General features: G+C 38.4%; 2 protein-coding genes across 3 annotated transcripts; both read left to right on the top strand.

Annotated features, from left to right (window-relative positions):
- Positions 1 to 4,580: 4,580 nt before the first annotated feature.
- LOC118348595 lies at positions 4,581 to 5,360 on the top strand. The gene has a single exon (XM_035690630.1). The coding sequence runs from the start codon at positions 4,581 to 4,583 to the stop codon at positions 5,358 to 5,360; it is 780 nt and encodes a 259-aa protein (XP_035546523.1).
- A 1,510-nt stretch (positions 5,361 to 6,870) lies between these two features.
- On the top strand, positions 6,871 to 19,157 carry LOC108990824 (N-acetyl-D-glucosamine kinase-like). 2 transcript variants are annotated; one of them, XM_018964920.2, is made up of 7 exons: positions 6,872 to 7,367; positions 10,085 to 10,232; positions 11,252 to 11,443; positions 12,848 to 12,976; positions 13,549 to 13,718; positions 17,920 to 18,050; positions 18,869 to 19,157. In XM_018964920.2, exons 1-7 carry the CDS (start codon positions 7,142 to 7,144, stop codon positions 18,938 to 18,940), a joined length of 1,068 nt encoding a protein of 355 aa, XP_018820465.1. In that variant the 5' UTR covers positions 6,872 to 7,141; the 3' UTR covers positions 18,941 to 19,157. The 2 variants fall into 2 exon arrangements, with proteins under 2 accessions (XP_035538756.1, XP_018820465.1); XM_035682863.1 differs by lacking the exon at positions 11,252 to 11,443 and having other exon boundaries at positions 6,871 to 7,367.
- Positions 19,158 to 26,233: the final 7,076 nt, after the last annotated feature.

Below are 26,233 nucleotides of genomic sequence, written 5' to 3' on the forward strand. Positions count from 1 at the left end.
GAATATTGTAGAAAATACAATGGCTAAGGTTTGGAGACTGAGTAAACCTGCGGTGTTCACAGAGATAGGGAGGAATATCTTCATTATCACGTTTGCTACCCATGCAGATAAGAATCGGGTAGAGAGTGGTAGGCCATGGCTTTTTGATGGGAATATATGTTTGTGATGAATGCATTTGATGGGTTTACCCCATTGAATAAGATATCTTTCGATAAAGCAGTTTTGTGGGTCCAGTTCCATAACTTGCCATTGGTAGGGATGTCCAGGGAGTGTGGGAGGAAGCTGGGAAATTCTATAGGGGAGGTGAAGGAAGTGGAGGCGGATGAAGACAACGTGGGGTGGGGTAAATTCCTTAGAGTAAAAATTCTGATGGACTTGAAGAAGCCTCTAGCCAGGGGACGTACTATTACATTGCAAGGGGTAAAAATTTGGGTTCCAATCAAATATGAGAAGTTGCCGCGTTTCTGTTTGCAGTGCGGAAGAATTATACATGATGGTGTCGAATGTCAAATCAAAACTGTCAAGGGAGTGCCAAAACAGTTTGGTAGCTGGCTTCGAGCGGACGTCGGAGGTCGTCGTCTTCGGTTTTATTCTCAGCAAGAGTATGACTCGACAGTAAAGAGCACGCAAGCGGAGATGGGGAAGCATACGGAGGGGGAGGGTGGCGAAAATGGTGGAGGTGCAGTACCAGTAGGGAAGACGGCCGCTTGTAATTCAAATTGGAATGGTGTTGATTTTTCGGAGCAGGGTGTTATGGATAGTGGGTTTGTAGGCAATGTTGAAGGATTAGATCACGGGGATTGTTTTCAAAATACAAATAAGGAAAAGGAGGGAACGATGGAAGAGCACAGTTGTCACGAAAAGTCTCCGTTATCATCGATAAGATTGGATGAAGATCTATTCGTTACACAAAATTCGGAGGGAGGCAGATTTCACGGAATTGTAAAAGATGGCCATGCAAACAATGCCACGGTGGGCCTTGTGGATGATAGCTTTTCTCCAGCTCAAGGATCAAATGAGGCCCATCAACTTTCAGTGCAACAAAATAGAAGGTCTACTCGGAATACTTGGAAAAAACGTGCTCGTAATCCATGTATGAAATCATGTATTTATGCTGAGAGTTCAGGTAATAAACGTCCCATAGAAGGTGGTAGTTGTGACACTGCACTAATTGGTGGAAGTAAGAAAGCTAAGCTGACAAGGGTGTCTGAGATTGATCAAGATAATTTGTTATCGGCAGAGGCTGTTGAACAGCCCTGCCGAACCCAATGATTCTTCTTAGTTGGAACACCCGTGGGCTTGGGAACCCACGGGGCGTTCGAGCTCTCTCTGATTTAGTCAGGGAAGAAGGTCCCAAGGACTTGTTCCTACAAGAGACCAAATTAAGTGAGAAGGGTATGGAAAATCTCAAGTATAGGATGGGGTACGAGAACTGTTTGGCAGTAAGTAGTGAGGGGAGGAGGGGAGGGATTGCTCTCCTGTGGAAGAATGATGTTAATATAGTCATTAAGAATTTCTCTCGAAGTCATATTCATGCATCTATTCAGGACTCTACCACTGATGATGATCCTTGGTATTTTACTAGGGTGTATGGTCAACCTGACTCTAGTAGGCGTCATGAAACCTGGAGCCTTTTAAGATCATTAAAGGTACCAAGTGATAAAGGATGGTTATTGATGGGTGATTTCAATGAGGTGTTAAGTCCTAATGAGAAATGTGGTGGGAGAAATAGAACTGATAAACAGATGCAGGATTTTTGTGAAGTTATTGATGACTGTGAACTGTTGGACTTGGGTTTTCAGGGCAATCCATTTACTTGGTGTAATAAAAGGGAACCTGCTCACTGCATTAGTGAAAGGTTGGATAGATGCTTGAAAACCTAAAGTGGAAGGCTTTATATACTATGGCTTGTGTAAGCCATGGTAGTGTGGCATATTCTGATCATGTGCCAATTAAGTTGCAGCTGCAGGCAAACAGAATGCAAAGAAAAGGGAAGAGGCTCTTTCGTTTTGAGGCAATATGGGTGGAGGATAAGAGTTGTAAAACTATTATTGAAAAAGCTTGGGGGGATGGATCTGGGGAAAGAACAATGTAGGGGGTGATGAGACAGATAAAAAGGTGTGGAGAACAATTAGAAAGTTGGAATAAAAACAGCTTTGGCCATGTTCAAAAAAATCTAAGAAAGGCAAAGTTACACCTAAAGGTGATTGAAGATTCTGATCCCAGGGGCCTTATGCAAGAAGAACTAAAAAAAGCTAGAATTGAGGTTCATAAATGGCTGAAGAGAAATGAGATTATGTGGAGGCAAAGATCACGAGCTCTTTGGTTGGCTGAGGGTGATAGAAATACCAGTTTTTTCCATCATAAGGCTACACAGAGAAAGAAAAATAATATGTTAAGGGGCATTAGGGATGCTACTGGTAATTGGCAAGTGGAAGATGCAAGAGATGAGGTGATCCTCAACTATTTTGATACTCTATTCACAGCTTCTACTGACAGAGGCAATATGCAGTTTTTAGATAACCTTGTTGGTAGGGTGACTAATGAGATGAAGCAAAGACTAGAGGAGGTGTTTGTGGAAGCAGAAGTGGAAGCAGCTTTAAAGGAGATGAAGCCTACAAAATCCCCTGGACCAGATGGTATGGCTCCTTTGTTTTTTCAAAAATACTGGTCTGTTGTGGGAAGGGATGTTACACAAGCTGTTTTAATTGCTCTGAATACTGGTAGTTTTCCTTCTCAGTTAAATCACACTTTTGTTACTTTGATTCCTAAGAAGAGAAAGGTTGAGGTGGTGTCTTATTTGAGGCCAATCAGTCTATGCAATGTCTTATATAAATTGGTGTCAAAGGTGCTAGCAAACAGGCTTAAGGTTGTGTTACCCGAATTAATTTCCTCTTCTCAGAGTGCTTTTGTACCTGGAAGGTTAATAACGGATAATGTGCTCATTGCCTATGAATTAGTGCATTTCCTTCGAAGGAAGAGGCAAGGAAAGAAGGGATTTATGTCCCTTAAGCTTGACATGAGTAAGGCTTATGATCGCATTGAGTGGGACTATCTTGAAACTGTCATGAGGAAGATGGGGTTTGGGGCTAAGTGGATTGAGTTGTTAATGCTTTGTGTGAAATCTGTCTCTTTTTCTATTCTGGTGAATGGTGAGCCAAAGGGTCCTATCTATCCAACGAGAGGTTTAAGACAAGGGGATCCCCTTTCTCCCTATCTTTTCCTTCTCTGTACAGAGGGGCTCATCTCTCCACTCAAAGAAGCAGATAGAAAAGATGCAGTGGAGGGGATTAGAGTGTGCAGGAGTGCACCAAAACTAAACCACCTTATGTTTGCAGATGACAGTGTTTTATTTTGTAGGGCTACATTACAGACAAATAGAAACATGCTTCATCTGCTGGAAGTTTATGAAAAAGCCTCGGGCCAAATGGTGAATAGAGAGAAGACTTCCATGTTATTTAGCAAAAATGTTTCCTCTAGACAACAAGAAGAAATCATGCGGTTCTGGGGAGTTCAGCAGCACCAATCTTATGATAAATATCTGGGACTTCCTCCCATGGTGGGTAGAGGAAAATATCAAGCTTTTTCAGTGTTGAAGAGTAAGGTGTGGCAAAAATTACAAGGGTGGAAGGAGAAGCTTTTATCACAAGGGGGCAGAGAGGTGCTTATCAAAGCCGTGGCTCTCTCTATCCCTACTTATATCATGAGTTGTTTTAAATTGCCTTTCTCTTTGTGCTCTGAGCTGGAGAGTCTAATTGCTAAGTTTTGGTGGGGACAAAAGAAGGATGAAAACAGAATAAGGTGGATCAGTTGGAGAAAGCTGTGTGAATCAAAGGCACACGAGGGGATGGGGTTCAAGGACTTGAGGTGTTTTAATATGGCACTATTAGCTAAGCAGGGCTGGCGAATCCTTAAAGAGGAAGACTCACTGCTTCATAAGATCTATAAGGCCAGGTATTTTTCTTCTTCTAGCTTCATGGAGGCTAAGTTAGGATCTGAACCTTCTTATGTGTGGAGGGGTATTTGGGAAGCAAAGTCTTTTTTATTAAAAGGGTGCAGATGGAGAGTAGGAGATGGGAAGGCTATTAACATATGGACTGACTATTGGTTGCCTAATCATAAACTGGTACCTGCACTAGACTCAATTACTCAAACTCAGCTGAATTGGAAGGTGTCTGAATTGATAGATGGTAATACCAACATGTGGGATGTAGAGAAGGTGAGGAGATTCTTACCACCAAGGGAAGCTTATGAAGTGCTGAATATGATGCTTACTCTTGATCAAAGACCCGATTGTCTTGTTTGGGAACATGAGCAAAGTGGACTGTTTAGTGTCAAGAGTGCATACAGATTGTTTGCATCTTTTGATGAGGAGAGGCAGTCGGGTGAAGGGTCAGTTAGAGTGGGGCAATGCAGAATGTGGAAATGAATTTGGAAGCTGCAGGTTCCTAATAGAGTAAAAATTTTTGCTTGGAGGGTGTGCAAAAATGGGTTACCATCATTGAAAAATCTCCAAGCTAAGAAGGTTGTGACAGATACTATGTGCAAATGGTGTCAAGTGGAGATTGAGGACACAAATCATGCCATTCTCAATTGTTCAAGTTTCAAAGAGTCTTTGCAGCTTCAGCTCAACTTCCAATAGCTTTCCACGAGATTTTGTCCAAGTTATGGAAGAATTGGTAAGAAGAAATAAGTCTGGAGAGATGGAGACTTTGGTCCTTTGTGCTTGGGGTTTATGGTACAGAAGAAATAAACTCATGTATGAGAACAAGAAATTATCCCCAAAACAGGCCATAGACCATGCCCTTTCATTGTACCAAGAACACTTATCTGCAACATATGAGCAAAAGAGAGGATTGATGCCTCAATGCCGTTGGCAGCCTCCACCTGCAGGAGTTTTGAAGCTTAACATCGATGGTGCTACATTCCATGAGCAATGCAGATCGGGCGTGGGCATGGTCCTTCGAGATGAGAGGGGGAAGGTGCTCTTCACAGCTAGCAAACCAGAACATGATGTAAGTGATCCAATCGAGATAGAGTTCTTGGCAGTTCTGAGAGGCCTCCAAATTTGTTTTCCTTTGAGAATCAGTGAGTTAGAAGTGGAAAGTGATTCATTGCTGGTGGTCCAAGAACTTAACAAAGAACAAGAGTCAATGTCTGTTTGGGGAAACTTGGTTTCTGAAATCAAGCGGATGTTACACAGATTTCCTAAAGTTATAGTTCAACATAAAGGCCGTATGGCCAATGCAGTTGCCCATTGTTTGGCAAGACAGTCATGGTGTATTGATGAGCTAGTGATTTGGTGGGACTCTTTTCCTGAAGATGTCTCACAAATCATATGGCATGATGCCTTGATGTAATCTCTTTTTGGATGATGAATAAAATAGCATGCATTGTTTTATCAAAAAAAAAAAATAAATAAATAAAATTGTAGACACCAGTTTTGCGCATGAAAACTGAAATTCATTCTTTCCTTTCCCCAATTAAGCTGAGGCTGGAAATAGCATTTGCATCCTGCCAGCCATCTAGCATCTAACAATAAGCTTGCACTTTGAATGCCCTTCCTCCACATACTTCAATTATCTGCACTGTTTTGACAAAGAAAGATATTATACATTCTAAAAAAAAGAAATTATAATTGTAATCGTGAATGAACAAGCGTCGCATAACTACTTTAAAAAAAAATGAATAAATACAAGACTTAGATGAAAAAAAAATTAATTTTTTAATAATAGACCATATTCTTTTTCAAAATGACTGTAAAATATTTGCATACTCTACAACTATATATAGTATTACTCTTCCAAAAAATCACTATTTTTTTTTTTTGTTATATAAACATGCATAAAGGTTATCAATCAACCCTTTCAATTCAGAAAGGATGCCCTCGTTAGAAAGCGTAAAAGGTTGGTTTACAGTGTTCCAAATTGAAAATAAACTCGTATCATAATAAGGGGACCTAAGGTGGGTAAGAGCCTACATACAACTTGAAAACATCAAAATAAAAAATAGGAAACAAAGAGCACGGTAATTTTGTAAGAGAATAAGGGCATGTTTGGACATTATTAGAATTCTCATCATTTACAAAACTTCTAATAATTTTATTCTTTAACATCATTCAAATACAAAATACTATTTAATTTTTAATTTTAACTTTTTCATCTAATCATTATCTAATTATTATTTAAACGAAAAAGTTAATATAATTTTTACACACACAAATCAATACAATTTTTATAAATTTCGTAATAAAATTAATATTAAAAATTATATTCAAATAATTTTTTAATTTTATTATATTTTATTCAATTTTTTCTATCTTATTTTTCAAAATCCAATAAAAACATCTTCATTCGAATCCCAATTATTACCATTCACAAAATTATGAGATAACTGAGAATTAAAAGATCGTCCACCAACTTGCATTTTCGTTTGGGCATGTTTGGACATTATTAGAATTCTTATCATTTTCAAAACTTTTAGGTAATTTTATTCTTTAACATCACTTAAATACAAAACACTTTTAATTTTTAATTTTAACTTTTTCATCTAATTATTACTTAATTATTATCCAAACGTAAAAATTAATATAATTTTTACATACACAAATCAATACAACTTTTATAACTTCATAATAAATTAATATTAAAAATTATATTCAAATAATTTTTTAATTTTATTATATTATATTCAATTTTTTTTATCTTATTTTTCAAAATTAAATAAAAACATCTTCATTCAGATCCCAATTATTACCGTTCACAAAATTATGAGATAACTCAGTTTTAAAAGAGAGTCCACCAACTTGCATTTTCGTTTGTTTGAGAAGAAGGTAACTGAGATTTAAAAAAGAGAAAAACATACATTCAAAAATAGTGGAGTTCGTCAGTAGCGTTTGGCACATTTGCCGTCCGAATCCCACCCTCGCGTGTTTGTATTTTCCTTGGCGCAAACAGTAACGCCTGCTCTCTCTACCTGTATCTGTCTCTGCCAGGGACCTTATTGTTACCCAAAATTCTGACTCCTCCACGGTCGTGTTCTGTTCTGTCCTTGTTGTCCATTTCTTCTTCGGTCCTTGTCTCTTGCTCTTTTGAAACCAAATCAGACACAAAAGGGGTGCCACTGAGAATAAGTGCGGGTGATGAAGAGGCATAGGAATGGGGAAATCTGGGACTTCGAGCACGAATTGCCAGCGGTGGCAGCCAATCAGTGCGGGGTAGATGTCGTGCTTGGATTGGACGGCGGCACGACCTCGACCGTGTGCGTATGTATGCCCGTCATTCCCTGTTCACACTCTCATTTTCCTGACCCTCTCCCCGTCCTCGCTCGCGCTGTTGCCGGCTGCTCCAACCACAACAGTGTAGGCGGTAATCTTATTTTTCATTTTCTTTACCACGTTTTTTCTTTATTTTTTTTTATCTGGAATTTGAAGTGAATTAACGTGTTTTTCAATTTTTCTTCTTCATTTATGTTTTGAGGTCTTCTGCTGTTGGGCTTAGTTTGTTAAGAAAAGAATTTAACCCCCCTTCCCCCGAAAAAAAGAAAAGAAAAGAAATTCTGGGACGATATTGTAGTTCTTTTGAACCTAGTGTTAGTATTATGATAGTCATTCCGAAGCTACGGCACCAACCTCGATCCGCAAATGCATTTTAAAGAAACTCTCATCTTCTATAGGCAACGGAGATGCTGCTGGGCTCAAGTTTAATGAGGACGAATTGGGCTTCGTAGCTGCTCCCATTGAGAAGATCCACAGTATCGAAGTATTGTAACTTCTTACAAATTGTTAAAGATAAAGAATGAAAGGAAATGAAGAAGGATTGGAGAGAAAAATTATGATTCTCATTTAGTAGTCGAATCTGACACATCCTCAGTACATATATCCTTCGAGCAATACCCTTTCAGCCAATCAAAAAATAGAAAGAATAACCAACCTACACCTATTCTACATTGTTCTAGAATAAAAGCTATCTGTACAAAAAGACAAAAAGGAAATGATCCTAACAAACTATGCCGAGCTGGAGGGATATTCTTCTGTTTTCTCAGAGTACGTGCAGAGCAGTTTTTCATTGGTGGAGGCTTGATTCCTTCTTTGTTGAGACAAATGGTTTTGGTTGTTTTTATTTTTTTTTATTTTTTTTTTTGGGGGGGGGGAAGGGGGGTGGTTAATCCTATATCAATTATGCAGTCAAAGGGCTGATGGGCCACAACTATCACATATATCAATTCCAGAATGTTTGATGGGTGCATGTGCATGTAGATGCAAGGAGAACCTGGAGGTGGAGCAGTTCGTCCTGATGCCTTAGGAGTTGGTGCTTGCATGAATATAAGTGGAGCAAGCAGATGGTGGTGTGGAAATGAGAGGGATGCCGTTAGACATGTTAGAGGGATAGGCGAGTCTGATTAGAGTCTTGAAACTGCTGTCTTTGATACACTGTTCTTAGTAGTGTTACACCCTTTGCCACAAAGGATTTACTTTTCAATTTACTTGACCATTGGATGGCAACCCACCTACCTTCCTAGCTTTAGCTTATAGGATTTTCTTCTTCTCTTTTCTTTCTTTCATTAGATGTATCTGAAGTATATATTGTGATCTCTTTTGTTCCTCTCATTAGGTGCATTTGAAGTATAATCCACTCTACCTCGATCTTGTCTTTGTTTCCTTTCATGATGATTAGTAAAAATTATTGTACTTGTAAAAAATCTGCCTTCGTTGTTGTGACTTGCTTCAGGCCCATCATGGAACACATCATTTTACTCCAGAAAGATTCTATCACTGAACACAAGACAGGTTCTTGAAGCCAATTTTTGAAAGTCAATTACTTGGAGTCGTGTTAGTTACCCCATGTTTGTCCAATGTCCCTCTAAATTGGCTGATGGTCTCCTGTTGAGAATTCTTTGGAGTTCTGTAGTTTCTCAGTGATGGAAAAAGAAAAATGCAGGTAAAAGGAAAAGAAGAAGACAAAAGAGAAAAGAAAAGGATGTACCTAACACCCAAAAGAGAAGAAAAAGAAAACCTTGGTGATGCTTTAAAATTGGACATTAGACACTTTTTTTTTTTTTTAGTTTAACTATTATTTTTAGCAAACATTACTGAAATGTGCTTCGCTTTTGTTTTGGGTGGGAAAAAAATATTCAGCTGCCTGTATTTAACCTGAACTGATAGATAACTCATTAAAGAGTGGAAAAAGTGAGAAGGAAAGAGAGAGAGGGAGGGAGAATGAATATATGGCAAGGACATAGCAATGTCACTTGTTTCAAGACAGCACTACTGGGCTACTATCATTGGAGGGCTTCTCTAATCATTACTCTTGTTCAGCAGCATGAAAGTCTATCAGACCTCTTTTAACTCATTATTTTTCTGCTTTCTCTTTTAATGGCATGCCTTAATATGGATGTGTAACTGTGGTAGGCATTAATATATGCACCATTTTATGGATGTTTTAGTAAATTCATTTTTATTATCGGTTCATGCCGTGCTAATTTTTTCCGTCACCTATGGTGCAAAACCTTGGTTAGGGTATTTTTGCTTTTAAACTTTGTTACCTATAAATTATGCATGTATGAAGCGTATTTTAATCTATGTTCTCATCCTGCATCCCATTCGTATGAGGAGGAAGTGCCATTTAAATCAGACCCATTGGAACTTTGGGTGTTTAACATTAGCAAATATTTCTTAATCTCTTGTGTAGATTTAAAATTTGTTGGGCCTTTATAGCAAAATTCATAATTATGACTTATTACTCATCATTAGTTTTTTGTTTTTTGTTTTTCTGGTTTTTGCATCTATCTTGTCTTTTATGGCCTAAATGGCCATATACTGATAATATTCTGAATTTGGACATTTTAAGCACTTGTACCTTAGGTCCTTACGGATTTGTAACTTTCATATACTTTCATGAACATCAGCTCCTTAGGACATTTAGTAGATTATATTATATTTTTTTGTCTAAGCTAATATATTATTTTACTTATCAATAAAGAAAGCTGCACCATAAAATGGACAATATTTCTGATAAAACATGAAGTGGCAGATAGAGTTATTCTATGGCTAGGATTTTCAGATAATATGTTTTCCTCTCTACAGAAACTGCCGCAAGGGAAACTTTGGAGCAAGTTATGGCAGATGCACTTGCAAAGTCAGGTTTAAATCGGACTGCCGTTCGAGCTGTTTGTCTAGCTGTATCTGGAGTTAACCATCCCACGGATCAGCAAAGAATTATAGATTGGCTTAGGTGTGCTCTATAAAAGCATATATTTATAGTTCATGAAATGCATGGAAATTTGTAATATTCTATTTATTCATTTATTTGTTTCATTTTCCATTTGCTGGTTATCCCATTAGCTATTGTTGCTTAATCAGGTTATTAAGCGCGATGTTCCACAACTCCGAAATAGAAAAGAAAGTGCCTGCTCATTCTATCCCTTCTATTGCGACTGCTTGAATTTCTTATAGTTTCCTGATAAATTCTAACTCTTATTTCAGCAAAGGAACAGAAAACTTTCCTTTCTATGTTATATCTCAAATGTTCATGAAATTGATGGATGATTCTGTTTTGCATTAATATCTAATAATTGCATAACAACTATACATCAATCGTAAGGCTTTGCATTTAGTGTTTTATATCAAATCTGGGACGTCCTGTACATAGCTTTTCATGGTTTTCTATCTTTGTCCCTAATATCCAATTATCCTAATTTTCTAGTAGCAATCAGTCGCTCCCTCATTTTTGGTCAAGAATGAGGGAGAGTGTGGTGGGGCACTTTGTATGTTGGGTCTTTCAATTTTAGACAATCTAATTGTACTCTTGAAAAACATTTGATGAAAAATGGATGCAATATACACTTGATTTAGAAAGGGGAGAGGACAGTGGATTGATATTTTTTTTTTTTGATTAGTAGGATAGTGGATCAATATTGTGGCCTGGAAATCATATTTATATTATTTAATAGAAGCTGCATAAAAAATGTGTAGGAGATTTGTAAACTTTGTGAATGTTGGCGCAAAATGTTGGTGGTTATGGGGAGCAGAGTGTTGGGGTATGAGCATTTGGGTTTGAAGGCATCCAGTGAGCTGCATTTTCAACATGGTTGCGTCACCACCCGTGCTTGCACTGTATATCATTTATGTGTTATGCTGCTCTATCATTTATGGATTTAATATTTTTCATCCAGAAATAGCTTCCCCTCCCCCATTACACTTGTTTCTATCGATATCTTCTGTTTTGAGTATGTTCTCTCCCGATGTGAACAGTGATATATTTCCCAGCCGCGTACAACTATATGTTCAGAATGATGCCGTTGCAGCTCTAGCAAGTGGGACTATGGGAAAGCTTCATGGTTGTGTTTTAATTGCTGGTACAGGGACCATTGCTTATGGATTCACAGAAGATGGTCGTGAAGCTCGGGCTGCTGGTGCAGGTCCCATCTTAGGTGATTGGGGAAGGTATATAGGTTTATGTGGCCGATGTTCTTCTTCCACACCAGTTGTCAAACTCTCTCAAGATGATCTATAATTAAATAGGCAAAGCACAAGTACCTAGGGAAAGTATACATGGATAACACCTAGTTACACGTTAGGAACTAGAAATGGATACAAGAAAATCATGGGAGCTAGTCCCATTGAGGACAATCACAGAAGCCGAAAAATAAGTATGGAAGAAGAAACGTCTGAGATCATCCGACCGAGGCTATAACTCCAAGAGAGACGAGTATTTCCAATGCTAGAATGAAATTTAAGCATTTTGAAAAGTTTCATAGTTTAAAGCAGTCTCTCTATACCTGCATGATAAGGTTGGCAAGGCATATAATAAGGCAGACTCAGGCTCTATCTCAGATTTATTTCTTATTGACATCTTTGTTCTGTTCTGTACTTATCTAGAAGAATGAAAAAAACTAATTTTGTTTTGTAGTCAATCGGTTGTTAAAGTTTGTTAAGGTAAGTGTTTAGTTATTTCATGGATGAAGATTGCCACAAGAATGCCAAATAATAGGTTGTGGCAGCAATGTTATGTAATGATCCAAGGAAGGCCCAAGCCACATTTAGGCCCATGCTCTGAAAGGACTGGTCCAAGTTACAATTGGAGTCCCTTGAAATTCGTTATAAAGGGCTTTGAACGAATCTCATCCACTACCTTCCCATATACAATTGCACAATCCGGGTATTACTATCTGCCCCTTAATTTCCCGACAACCTCCTTGGGCCAAGTCCATTATAGGTTGGCATGGCTCAAGTGTCATACTTCTGGGTAAGATTGATTCTGAAACCATTTGTAATGACCCAATGAAGGCCCACACAACATTTGGGCCCATGCTCCTAAAGGACTAGTCAAAATTACAATTGAAGTCCCTTGGAATTTATTATGAAGGGCTTGAACTTCTCCCTCCTAAGCAATGTATAATATTCATTATTGATGAGTTTCTTGTACGAAACCAGATCATGCTATTGTGCGACCAAAAACTCTATTCGCATCGTGATGATGCTTTCTTTGCCATCCCATGAATTAGCTGATCTTCCAAATATATTAGTATAGTCATGCTTTTCAAATCAATCTCACTACCTACTATTGCTATGCTCTTCTTCTGTTTAATATAAAAAATGTTTTATAAATAAGCTGCTGTACTCAAGTATCTAGTTGGACTGAAAATTACTTAACTCATAAAGGGATGTTTTCTTTTCCAATAATTTTATAAATTTTTGAGAAATTTCTATTTGATGTGCTCATTGTGGAAGAATTTATCTTTCTATTTCCTTTGGATTATCTTCCCACACAATTTTGGTTATCTCAGCTTGGGTTATCAAAAAAATTCCTTTTTCAGAGTTTTCATTGATGGTTTAATTTCCTTGCAGTGGATATGGAATAGCTGCGCAGGCATTAACTGCCATCGTAAGGGCTCATGATGGTCGCGGTCCACATACAATGCTTACAAGTTGTATTTTACAGACGCTTGACCTTGTTTCTCCAGATGAACTCATTGGGTACCAATCTGAAAATTAGTTGCTGTTGCATAAAACGTGACAATGCTTGTTATCCATTCTATTTGATAAATCTGCATAAGGTTCTCTGCAGGCTAACCAACATTTATTTAATCATCAATATAATATATTGAAGAAAAAATGCCTCCTGGAAGTAAGATGAAAATACCACTGTACATTGTCCTTCTTTAAATTTTGTGGTATGTTCTTGATTTGAAGATGGCAGAGGCAAAAAAAATTTGCTTTCTTGCAGATGTTGCAGATGATCTTTGGATCTTTTGTGAGAGAGAACAAATGTTGGTCAACCTTCTAGTCTTTTATCCTTCATTCTTCTTATTGACCATAAATTTCAGTTTCGATCTGTGGTGGTTAACTCTTGTATTAAAGTTGTATGCTTTGTCTATACCATCTTGTTGTCCTTAGCTAAAGGTATTCTTTGGAAATTATGTAGGAGCTTGGTTAGTTTTTTCTTATTTAAACTGTAAATTAGGTCTTAAATTGATATAGAAAGCATATCATGGACATGATTGGATGGCATATTGGGTCACAATATTTTTCTCCCAAATGGAATTTAGGTGGACCTATGCAGATCCATCCTGGGCTCGCATTGCAGCACTGGTTCCAGTTGTTGTTTCTTGTGCGGAGGCAGGTGATGAGGTTGCAAATACGATCTTGCTAGATTCAGTCCAAGAGCTGGCTTCAAGCGTGAAAGCTGTTGTTCAAAGACTTGGTTTGTGTGGTGAAGGTGTGGAATATACAACTAAAACCAGAAAATAAAAGAGCTATCTTTTCTTTTCTTTTGCTTCTGTGTTTAGAAAATCATATGATATAGTCACGCGTCTTGACCTCTTAAATTATTTTACCGTTGAATGTTTGTGGTATCAGTACTTCACCAGTTAATGTAATTTGTTGTTTGAATTGGCCTCTACAAGTAATTAGTCTTGTCAATAATTGTTTTCTAGCATACCTCAACCATCTACAAGACTGCTATGCGTCACTTATTATGAATGAACTTAATTCTATAAGATTGAAACTAAACACAACATGACCCATAAAAAACAAAGCAGGCAGAACATGACTTGGACATAATTTAGAAGTTTTCTTTAGGGTCCATGGTTGTGCGTGTTAGAAGAAACTAATAGCTATAGCTCATCATATGTGAAAAGACTTTATTTAACACTTTTATATTTGGAGCAAAAGAATTGTTTCTATGCCCTTCCATCACTCCATGCATATATCTCATTCTTGGCATTTTGAGATATGAGCATGCATTTTGTTGGGGGATAAAATGATTGAAGATGATAAGCCCACCAGGGACCCATGGAGGACTGAAGCCCATGACCAAATGAAGAGAAGAGAGAATAAGACAAGAGGCCTGTCAGGAGTTGACTTGAGAAGGCATGAAGCAAGGAGGGGACATAAAGCTGCAGGACAAGACATAAAGTGGAGGAATGGGCTTAAGAGGGAAGGAAGGAGGTAACGAAAGTGGGTTCTGACTTCTCCAAAACAAGAAGAGCTAAGGGGGTCATCCTTAACCTGTGAGATCCTCCATTTTAGACCACTATAACAGAGAGCTTATAGAGGAGGGAGATCATGTATTTAACCCCATTTATAGTGGATTTTGCATTCAAGACCTATGGACGTAGGCCTTAGTGCCGAGCCACGTAAATCATTGTGTCCCTAATTTTCTATCATTTATTTATAGTGTGCAAGCCATGGATGTCCACTACCAAGCACAACCATATTAGCTTGCTCCTAATACAATATCTTGCTCCTTATACATGGAGTTTCGTCCTAGCATAGTGGGATGAGTATATTACTGAGGTATTGGTCATATGCTTAAGTTGGTTTTTGGAAAGATTATTCCTAATTCCCATAATGCCTTCATTCAAGGTAGACAAGTCTGATTTCGGTTTTGATGGCTAATGAATGTTTAGGTAGTTGGATTAGAGATGGCATAAGTGATTTGTTGCATAAATCGGACTTGGAGAAAGCCTATGATCATGTGGATTGAAATTTTTTGTGAAGAGATGTGGATTTGGGGTGGCATGTATGTAACGCCCCAATGGAAAGTTCAAACCATTTGGCCTAACTCTAAAAGGACTAGTCAATGATACGATTGGAGCTCCATTGGAACCATTATAAAGTGCAAGAACTTCTCCTTCCCAAGCAATGTAGGATCTCATACACCACCTATCTTTATCTTTATCATATGGGGTATCACAATCTCCCCCCTTAAATTCCTGACGTCCTCGTCGGATCAGTCCATCGTAGATAGCACGGCTCAAGTCCCACATTTTTGGTTGGGATAGACTCTGATACCATTTATAACGCCCCAATGAAAGGCCCAAACCACTTGGCCTATACTCCAAAAGGACTAGTCAATGATACAATTAGAGCCCCATTGAAACCATTATAAAGAGCAAGAACTTCTCCTTCTCAAATAATGTGGGATCTCATACACAACCTACCCTTATCCTTATCATATGGGGTATCACAATGTACAGTTTGGATATCATATCGTCTTCCTACAGTGTGGTTTTCCGTTCTTATTAATGGTTCATCATCTTGATTTTTTTGTAGCTCGTGGTTTGAGGCAATGGGATCTCCACTTTTGTCATTGTTATGTGTAATTGTTATGGAGGAGATAGGTAGGATGATGAATCCTACAGTGGACCGGGGCTTGTCTTGTTATTCGGTGGGCCTAAGGATGAAAATCCTACACTGATTTTTTTCTTCTTTGTGAAGCAAATGCTGAAACAACTGCAACAGTTGCTGCTTTTCCTTATGTTTTAAGTGGTTTTAGGTTTGTTTTGGCGAAATCTGATATTGTTCCTGTTTGTGATGAGTAAAGTTTGATCCGTATTCTTGGCTATAAATTTTGTTCTTTGCCTTTGGGTGCAATTTACAAGTCTTTATCTTGTTGGAGAAAATGGAGCAAAGGTTCACTGGTTGGAAAAGGCTTTTTATTTGTCTAAGGGTGGTCATTTGATTTAAATGGAAATCACTCTTTCCAATCTGCCTACCTCTTACTTATCTTTGTTCTCTATTCCAGTAAGAGTGGCTAATAGGTTTGAAATGATTCATAGACTTCTTATGTGGGGGAGTTGGTGCTAAGTTTAAATTTCATTTAGTGAATTGGTCGAGTATTTATGCTCCCATAAATGATGGGGTTTTTTATCGTTCGTTGTGAGGATGCTTGGGTTGCTGAGAATATGAAAATCCTGAATGAAAATACTCGTTGGGGAGTAAAGCACCTCCCAAGGCTGCTTTCTTTGTTTGGACAACTACTTTAGGAAAGATACTAACCATGGATAATCTAAGGCGTGGACTCATAATTATAGACTGGTGTTGTATTTGCAGAAATAGTGGGGAAACGGTAGATCACCTACTCTTACTTTGTGATTTTCGAGGGACATTTGGAATTACTTTTTCAGTAGAATGGGATTAGCATGGATAATGCCAGGAAAGGTGGTGGAATTACTAGCTAGCTGAAGAGGGCTCTCAGGGACACCACAGATTGCAACGGTGTGGAAGATGGCTCCTATTTGTATTTTCTGGTGTATTTGGAGAGAAAGAAATGATAGGCTTTTTGAGGATCATGAAAGATCCTCCGAGGAGTTTATGAGTTATTTTTGGAAGACTTTGTTTATGTGGGCCATTGCTTTAGAGTTAAATGGTCTCAGCTTCCAAGATTTTCTTGTAACAGTTTCTAGTTCTTAACTTGGTGTACTCTTACGTATACCTCCAATGTACTTGGGTTATGTCTATCTTTATCAATACAATTACTTCTTACTTATCAAAAACAATACTCGTTGGGATACACTTTCAACTAAACCCTTGCAAGATTGGAGGTGGATCTGGCTTCTTCATTTTGAGATGCTTTACAATTTCAGAGTAAGATAGAGGTGTGGATAGAATATGTTGGATCCTATCCAAGAGACACAAGTTTGGGTAAGATTTTGAAACTGGACAGTCTGAGGAAGCAAAACATCGCCATCAATTATTGGTGTTGTATGTGTAAGATGAATGAAGACACCATTGATTTACTTCTTTATTGTGAAGTTGCAAGAAATTTGTGGTGTGTGCTATGTATGGGATTTGGTGTTGATTGTGTTATGCCAGGTGAGCTGGGGGAGGACAGCAAGTGTTTGGCAATTTTTTGGTAGTGTAGAGGTTGGCTCCTTTATGCTTGATATGGTGTATTTGGCCAGAGCAAAATGCATGGACTGGTAGGATAAGGAAGCTTCAATGGTGGAACTGAAAAAGACTGTCCTCCACTCCCTTTATGCGTGGATTGGAGCTCATGATACTCAGCTTTTTATTAGTTTTTCAGATTTCTAGAATTGCTGTTTTCTTTTTCAATTAAATATGGATTCTCTTGTATACTTCCTATGTACCTCCTTTGCACTTATAACGAGATTACATTACTTATATAAAAAGAAAGGTCTAGTATAATGCTTTGGGAGGGGAGTAAACAATTGTCTGTTAAACCTTTCACGCATGTGATTGTTTTCAGCTTGTGTTTCTGATCTGAGACATTCTTCTTGTATATCACCCTGTAGTTGTCCCTTGGGTTTATTCCCTCTTTGAATGGACAACTTGTAGAAGTCTTGATCATATAAGATATTGGACCATGTAATCAAATATCAACAATGTAGGAAGAGTCTCTATGTACTAAGCTATTATATCATGTATGTCGAATGCTTTGGTCCATGTTTGTTTCTCATTCTAACGGAATGTATCAAGAAGGTTGCAAACCATGCATATGGCTATGAGACATCATTTTCAATATTCTCAATAGGAGTATTTCTTGTGGTTTTATCAAAACTAAATTTAATTACAAACTTGGCAAATAAAATCTGATAGTATGGAGTGTTTCCCACAAAATCTCTGTTGAATGGGTTGTTCTAATTGATTTATTTATGGAGTAAAAAATACTGCAGATGGGAAAGACTATTTTCCGCTTGTAATGGTTGGTGGCGTTCTTGAAGCAAATAAGAGATGGGATATAGGGAAGGAAGTCATGAACTACATCTCGAAGGACTACCCTGGGGTACAGGCAATTAGGCCGACGGTGAGAATATTTCACATTCATCTGTGTAGCAGTTATCTGAAAACATTACCTTCTGTTTTTCAGTTCAAAAATACTTCTTATTGCCTAGCTACAAATGTCAGCCGAAGAAACAGAAACCATAAGAAGCTAATAATCTTCTGAAACTGAATCCAATCCTAGTCTTTCCAGTGTTCAACATGCTTCTTATATGTATAGTGCGGTGATATAGATTGAATGCATGGGATGGGGAAGGTGATTGTTTTTCGTTATTTATGTATATAGATCATTTGATGAATAACCTTAGCCAATAAATGATAAATTTCACCCCTTCTTATATTATCTTAATCTTTTGGGACTGTTGATAATTTAACATCAAATCAAACCAATGGTTATAAGCTTGAACCCTGCTTAGTGTCCCTTTGCATGTTGCACGTGTTTGGCCCACTCGTTATAGGAGTTTGGCCCACGTGAGGAGTTTTGAGATATTAATCAAATGATTGAAATTATTCATTCCCATTAGTTTAAACTTTTGGGACAATTGGTGACATAATAACGTTCAAAACATGTGCCTTCAAATGAAATTTGTCAATTACATGAACGGTAGAAAACCCAAGTATTCTACCCGAGAAACCAATCGACCAAAATCATTATTCATATTGTAAAAATGTTTTCTATTGAGAGTGTTTTTTTCTCATTCTTTGTTTTGGTAGGCATAGTAGCATATGCTAGTGAAATTAAGACCTCTGATATGTATATTTGTCATATTTCGTGTGTCTATCATTACTCATTGGTAATATTTGTAACCGCATCACGATTTTGTCTCTTTAAATCTACACCAGGTGGAGCCTGCAGTTGGGGCTGCTCTGCTAGCCTGGAGTTTCTTCATGAAAGAATCCAAGAAAAGTTCATAGAAGCTAAAGGTCAGTGATTCAAAACAATTCATTAATTGTACAGTGACCGGGACAGAGGCTACTGTAAAAGAAGTATGCGTTGTGTAATTGAAAATAATGATGATTATCCATATTTTCTCCTTACAGTGGAAGGCATTTATACTCATGAAATGCTTATAGTGATTTGAACAAAATAATTTAACTGTGCTAAAAGTGAGTGATTTATTTTGTTGCCTAATAAGCTGTCCCTGCTTCTGCTTATTTGGATTTCGAAGTATTTTTTACATGTGGTTGGATGCCATGTAAATCTTTGAGCCTTCTGTAATGAGCAATTTAGGTTCTGGATTCGTCCAAGTGTAGTAATGGTCTCTCATTTACAGCATGAACCTACTCTCTGAAAGCACATTTACTTTATTTATACTTGGGATTTGTGGATTGAAATTTGTAATCCCGAAGTCTTGTTTGGATATGAAAATTTCTTGATATTTTTTTAATCGTTGAGAATTTTTTCAGGTGTGTATTTATTGGTATTTGTGAAACTGATGAGAGAGGTGGAAAATATTTCTGAAAAAATATAGATGTCCTTTTATGGGTGTTTGGGAAAATGGTGGGATGCTAAAACAGTGAAGGTCATGGCTATAGAAAGATGAGAAGAATCAAAGTACAAAAATGTAACACACCCAATGGATTGATGGTAAATAAAATGAAATGTTTTAGAAATTCAGAAGGAAGAAGAAAATTGTATGTAGAAGCTTCTATTACATTCTGGATAAAGAACGACTAGAGCACCTGCCAAGTACTTAGTGTGCCGACCCTTACATGGGCTCAGGCTTACCCGAACTAACAACGTAGAGAGAAGAAATAAAACTAAAGGTCTAGGTCCTTGACTTGTTATCCTATAGTCCAAATAACATACCGGACTGAAATAAAGGAAATGCAAATGAATTTAAACTGGCTCATAGCCCAACAAACATTTAAACTCGAATTAAGTCCATTGAGGCCTGGTACTTTGTTCTTGAATGAGAAACAACAGCTTCCAGTTTCGCTAGCTGCTTTCTCCCAAGGTTAGAAATAAGTTCCTTGCAAATTTTTAACCCTTCCACCTTGAAAATGTAGATTGGTTGGAGATTTTTAGCTTCCGAGTCTGCTGTTTTAGCCTCATCAAGTAGAAGGTTAGCTTCTTCAAGGTCTCCGAACTCTAGAGTAGCAGCTCTTTCAGTTGTTGCAGCACCAGCCATTAAAAGCAATTTATGGAATCTAGCCATTGCTACCTCTTTTTTCTTGGATAGGATCAGGCTCTTCCTCCAAGTCAATCTGTATGCCTTCCTTTCCAACACTTTCCATGTCAATCTGTATGCCTTCCTAATCTGGTGCTTTGCAAGAGCCCAATCCATCCAGGATGTTTCTTCATAATAACACCAAAGCATTTCATCTGCTCAAAGAGGATGAAATCAATCATGGAAGTATGATTGGCCACAAAAACCTGCGTAGGCCCAAGGCCCATTGTGTTTGACAACTCCAATCCATGACGCAACAAAGAAACTACACATTAACTCCACCAAATGCCTCTCGAGCTTTTTCCTCAACTTGTCTTGCCTTTTGAGCAGGACATGATTCGGAATAAAAGAAGAGAGGGAAATTACCCACCGCCGTGTCAATACTATAACCTTGACGAGAAATAGAATCAAATAACGAACTACAACTCCCCAACACCATAGCAGAAACAACTACACATTCCAATCCCATGCTTCGGGTGGATTCGATTTGAAACATTGCATGAATAAGTCATCGACAATGGCACCAGTAGCCTCCGTTAGGGTAGAAAAAATGTCGAGAAGACATGTGATTGCTTCCAACCATTCAATCTGCTTAATCCACATGAACGAACGCATCCGGTAGCAAAGGGAATAAATCCATCCCAAGTCTTCTCTCAAGCCTTTAATCAAACAGCTTCTCAATAACTTTGGGGTTCCTTCCCTCGGTAACGGAAACACATGAATTGGTCGTTCCCAAGTCAATGCCAACAACATCACTCACAACAGGCTTAGAACTAAATGCTCTGGTCAGACTTGCCCAATTGTGACCCAACTTTGACGGAGCCCACACATGAGGAGCATTGTTGTTGAAGGATCGGAAGGCAGATAGAGGTGTGGAGGTGACGTCACGACTTCGTAGAGAGTGGAGTAATACGATAGTTGTTGCCATGAATGGATGCCTTAGACAGATCAGAGTGCAGCGAGAAGTGAAAAATAGAGAGTTGCAGAGATAGAGGCTTTTGGACGAGGACCCACTATTAGGGTTCCTTGAGGAAGGGATAGAGGAAGACAAAGGGATGACTCTGTGTAAGGGAAAGAAGATTCGAGACTTAGGGAACTGAAGTGAAAGTGAAGTGAAGTGAAATATGAGGAGGAACTGGGAATGCACCGTTTGGGAAGAGACTGGGAACGCACCGTTTGGGAAGAAGACTTGCCGTTTAGTAGATCATGCAGTAATGTCGTTTAATGTCTTTTATTACCGTTTTTCATTTGCTTTGTATTTGCTTTCTGTTAGAATAAGGGACACGTGTAAGTAGCTTAGGTGATGAGTTTGTTAGGCTGTAGAGTATGTAACCCGTAGTGGTACGCGGAAGGAATCATTTGAAAACGCTTGATAGAATTGTCCTTTGTTTTGGAGGTTAAGGGATCCCTCAAAGTACCCTAATGGCTCACTGATTTTCTCAGTGCCTTTTATCAAACAGCTTGTCTGCATTTCCTTTTCCATCCACATTGCATCTTTTTCAATCCATTTACTCCATTACAGTCATACATGAAACAATATCCTTACAATTGGTATCAAGAGCCTACGATTCTAATGGCAGAAAATACATGTTCCAGCAAGCAAACCCAGGAGACTCTTAATCAACATGACCAACGTTTACATGAGTGACAAGAACAGCTGAAGCAAATGAATGATATGCTCAGAACTATGTTGGGAACTCAAACACAATTACAAGCCCAGCTGGCTTTCCGTGAGCCACCACCTGAGATGGAAAATGAAAACAGAAGGCCATTACAGCGTGGAGTCAGGCTCCATTTTCCTCACTTTGATGGTCAGGATCTGGTAACTTGGATCTTCAAGGCTTCTCATTATTTTGAATACCATCAAACAACTCCTGCTCATCGACTCCTCATGACATCATACCACATGAATGGTGAAGCTCTTGTTTGGTATCAAGATGCTGTAGACACAAGGCAATTTCAGTGTTGGCAATCTTTCATTGAGGCCCTCCAGCTGAGGTTCGGACCCACAGCTTATGATGACCCCATAGAGGCCATCACAAGGTTGAACCAAACCTCCTTTCTTGTCGAATATAAGTGTCGGTTTGAAGCTCTCTCCAACCGTTTGAAGGGTTTACCCAATTCTCATAAGTTGAGCTGCTTCCTTAGTGGCCTCAAGGATGATATCAAACTCCCTCTTCGCATGTTCAATCCTATTAACTTGAATGCAACATATGGCCTCGCACGAATTTAGGAGGAGTACTTGGTTAGTTCCAGTAAACCAATAAAACAATGGGGAGAAAGAAGTAGTTCATCTACTTTTCATGGGGGTCAAGGGACCTATTCAAGTTCCAGTTACAACAGATTTAATAAACCAGCAACACTGCCAACATGAGTTTATTCCATACAAATGGATGAAAAGAGACGCAAGGGGCTATTTTACCACTGTGGAGATAAGTGGAATCCCTCACATGTTTGTAAGTCCCCTAAAATTTACCTTATGCATGCTGTTGATGATAATATTGCTAAGAAAACAAAAGAGGTTTTTTATGATTCACATGAATTGGTGGATAATGTGCCCAATATACAACCTGAAATCAACCCAGAAATTTCACTTAATGCCCTCATGGGTACGCCCTGCACTACCACTATGAGATTGAAGGGAAAAATTGGCTCTTTTGTGGTTATCATTTTGGTGGATACAGGAAGTACACATAACTTCCTGGATCCCTCCATTGTGTAAAAAATAACCTATGTATGGATGGGTCTGGTCAACTTAATATGAGGGTAGCTAATGGGGAGATTTTGCAAAGTCCGGGAAGCTGCAACAGAGTTTTAGCATCTATAAAGGGCACTACTTTTAGTCCTTGATTTTTTATTTTACCCATTGCCGGCTGTGATGCTGTGCTAGGCATACAATGGCTAAACGGGTTAGGGTCCATTACTTGGAACTTTTCTAACCTCAATATGAAGTTTGAGTGGGAAAACAAATGGGTGGAATTACAGGGCATTCAACCCAGTGAGATTACCTTTACAAATGAGGATGCTAAGTGTTTGGTGAGTACATTTCACAAAGGTAAGGGACTTCTTTTGCAACTAATGGCAGTGGAGGTACAAAGGCCTATAGATAATTGTTGTCCAACAATCACCAAATTGTTGGATCAGTTTCATCAGGTTTTTCAGGAACCTGAAAGACTCCCACCCATCAGATCCCATGATCACAAAATAGTGTTGCGGGAAGGTACTAACCCCATTTCCACAGATATCCTCATTACCAAAAGGTCGAGATTGAGAAAATAGTGTCTAAGTTACTCAACCAAGGGGTCATAAGGCCTAGCACAAGTCCCTTTTCTTTGCCAGTTTTGTTGGTCAGGAAGTAGGATGGGAGTTGGCGCCTCTGTGTTGATTACAGGGCACTTAACCAGCAGACTGTAAGGGACAGATTTCCCATTCCAGTAATTGATGAATTACTAGATGAGCTCCATGGTTCTTTGGTTTTCTCTAAATTAGACCTACGGTCTGGCCACCATCAAATACAGGTAGTTCTTGAGGATGTGCCTAAGACTATCTTTCGTACACATGAAGGCCACTATGAATTTTTGGTAATGCCTTTTGGGCTTACCAATGCCCCGTCCACATTCTAAAGGCTAATGAACACAGTTTTTAGACCATTTCTGTGCAGATTTGTATTGGTGTTTTTTGACGATATATTGGTATACAGCAGATGCATGGAAGATCATTTTGGCTACTTAAAACAGGTCTTAATCACCCTTTAGGAACATTGCCTATTTGCTAAGAGATCCAAGTGTCTCTTTGCAACACCTGAAGTTGAATATTTGGGCCACATTGTTTCGGGTAAGGGTGTCAAGGCAAACCCTAAGAAATTAGCTACTATGCTTGAGTGGCCAATCCTTAAAAATATTAAGGCCTTGCAAGGTTTTTTGGGATTGACGGGGTATTATCGGAAATTTATTCAGGGCTATGGACTGATTGCTGCCCCACTCACTACCTTATTAAAGAAAAAATCATTATCATGGTTAGAAGAGGCTGCCAAGGCTTTTGGGGATCTTAAACAGGATGTCACTTCGCCACCTGTTTTAAGACTTCAAGATTTTTCTCAAACCTTCACTTTGGAGTGTGATGCAAGTGGAAGTGGCATTGGGGCTGTACTGATGTAGCAGGGGCAGCCAATAGCTTTTCTCAGCAAAGCATTAAAGGGTAGGGCCTTAAACTTGTCCACTTATGAAAAAGAGGTCCTAGCTCTAGTCACAGTAGTACAAAAGTGGTGCCCCTACTTATTGGGCCAAGCCTTTAAGGTCAAGACGGACCAACAAGCCCTCAAGAATTTATTGGAGCAAAAGGTCGGGACTGTGTTTCAACAGAAATGGATTACTAAACTCTTGGGGTATGACTTCACCATTGAGTACAAACATGAAAAGGAAAACAAGGTTGCCGATGCCTTATCTAGAAGGCATGAAAATGAAAAAAGTGTGGAGGGCTCCCTGGTAGTTATCACTTTCCCTACTCCACTGTGGATTGATGAACTTAAGGGTACTTATGAATTCTCTTAGGAGCTGCAGGAGTTAGTGGTCAAGTCTAATTCAAGCCAAGAACTTCCTAAAGGGTATTCTGTTCAACAAGGTTTAATATTAAAGAAAGGGAGAATAGTAGTGGATCCCAACTCAGCTTTTAAGGGTAAGGTGCTGAAATTCATACATGATGACTCCCATGTAGGTCATTCGGGTTTTCTTAAGACATATCACCTTGCTAAAAGGGATATCTTTTGGACATGGATGAAGAATGATATTAAATGGGCAGTCCGTGAGTGTGATACTTGTCAGGCCAACAAACATAAGACTATTCCCTATCTTGGCCTTCTCCAACCAATTCCTGTACCTGAGCAAGCTTGGGAAGCTATATCGCTGGACTTTGTGGAGGGATTACCTAAATCCCAATGGGCTTCTGTTTTTCTAGTGGTGGCAGATTGCTTAACCAAGTATGGTCATTTTATTGCTCTTTCTCACCCATGTAATGCCCCAATCCTGAACGTCCGGAGAGTTAGCTCTTAATACTTAATATCAACTTCAATAACACAACTATAAAATCTAGAAAACTCAATAAAATGTTAATCCATATAATCAATCCAAATATCTAAGTTCCTTCATGGGGACAATAAAGAAATTCTCAATAACATAAATTAGAAACTTTCCAAAAACTCAAAAATATTCTTAACTCATCAGATCAAAATAACTGAAAAATAAATCAGTTTACTAACTACGACTCTCAAATTAGCACTTGTACCCTCAGATACTTATTTCACTACGATCATCACACCTTACTAAAACTTCCTACTCTTGTTCTCCAGCTGAACCATCAAAATTATCTGACAAATATTTGGAGATAAAGGGTGAGTTATTAACAACTCAGTAAGTAGAGGATATATACTAGTGTGTAAACATGAGCATTTACAGAGTTCAGAATACTGAAATAATATTCTCATTCAGAATGCAGAATCAGAATATTTATTTTCAAAATGTAGCGTCAGAACATATTATCAAAAATATCAGAGAAGTTCAAAAATATTCATAATCAAAATCTCTTTGGCATAGCATAAACTGAAACATCACATCTTATCTTATCATATCAGAACATATACCATGTTTAACCCCTATGGTATGGTTGTGCAAATCCCGGTAGCTAACCGAGCAGAAACATAATGTGAATCTTCCCCTTATTCATTCTCGGATTCCCAAGTGTGCACATAGAAAAGACCACGTAAAAAATCACTTTGTTTTCAAAGTGAGTGCACTAGAAACAGAAAAGTTGGTACCAACCCGAACAGAGGCCACTATTTTACACCCGTAGTAAGGTCAGAACGGAACAGAAACAGAAACAAAATGTTATGCCAGAAGTTTTTAGAAAACACATCATAGCATATCAGAGTACTGAACATCTTCAGAACAGAACAGAATCAGATCACAAAACATAATTTTATGCACAAAAATTCATATTCGCTCTCTTTTGCAAGGTTCAGAAACAAAATGTCAAAAATAAGCTC

The sequence above is a fragment of the Juglans regia genome, chromosome 1 (assembly GCF_001411555.2).
Source record: "Juglans regia cultivar Chandler chromosome 1, Walnut 2.0, whole genome shotgun sequence".
NCBI lineage: Eukaryota > Viridiplantae > Streptophyta > Magnoliopsida > Fagales > Juglandaceae > Juglans > Juglans regia.

Coding starts and splice junctions, on each gene's coding strand:
- LOC118348595 (XM_035690630.1), top strand. CDS start 4,581: ATGCCATTCTCAATTGTTCAAGTTTCAAAGAGTCTTTGCAGCTTCAGC.
- LOC108990824 (XM_018964920.2), top strand. CDS start 7,142: ATGAAGAGGCATAGGAATGGGGAAATCTGGGACTTCGAGCACGAATTG. Junction 10,233..11,251: donor AGAATTATAGATTGGCTTAG/GTGTGCTCTATA, acceptor CGATGTGAACAG/TGATATATTTCCCAGCCGCG. Junction 13,719..17,919: donor ACTTGGTTTGTGTGGTGAAG/GTGTGGAATATA, acceptor AAAATACTGCAG/ATGGGAAAGACTATTTTCCG.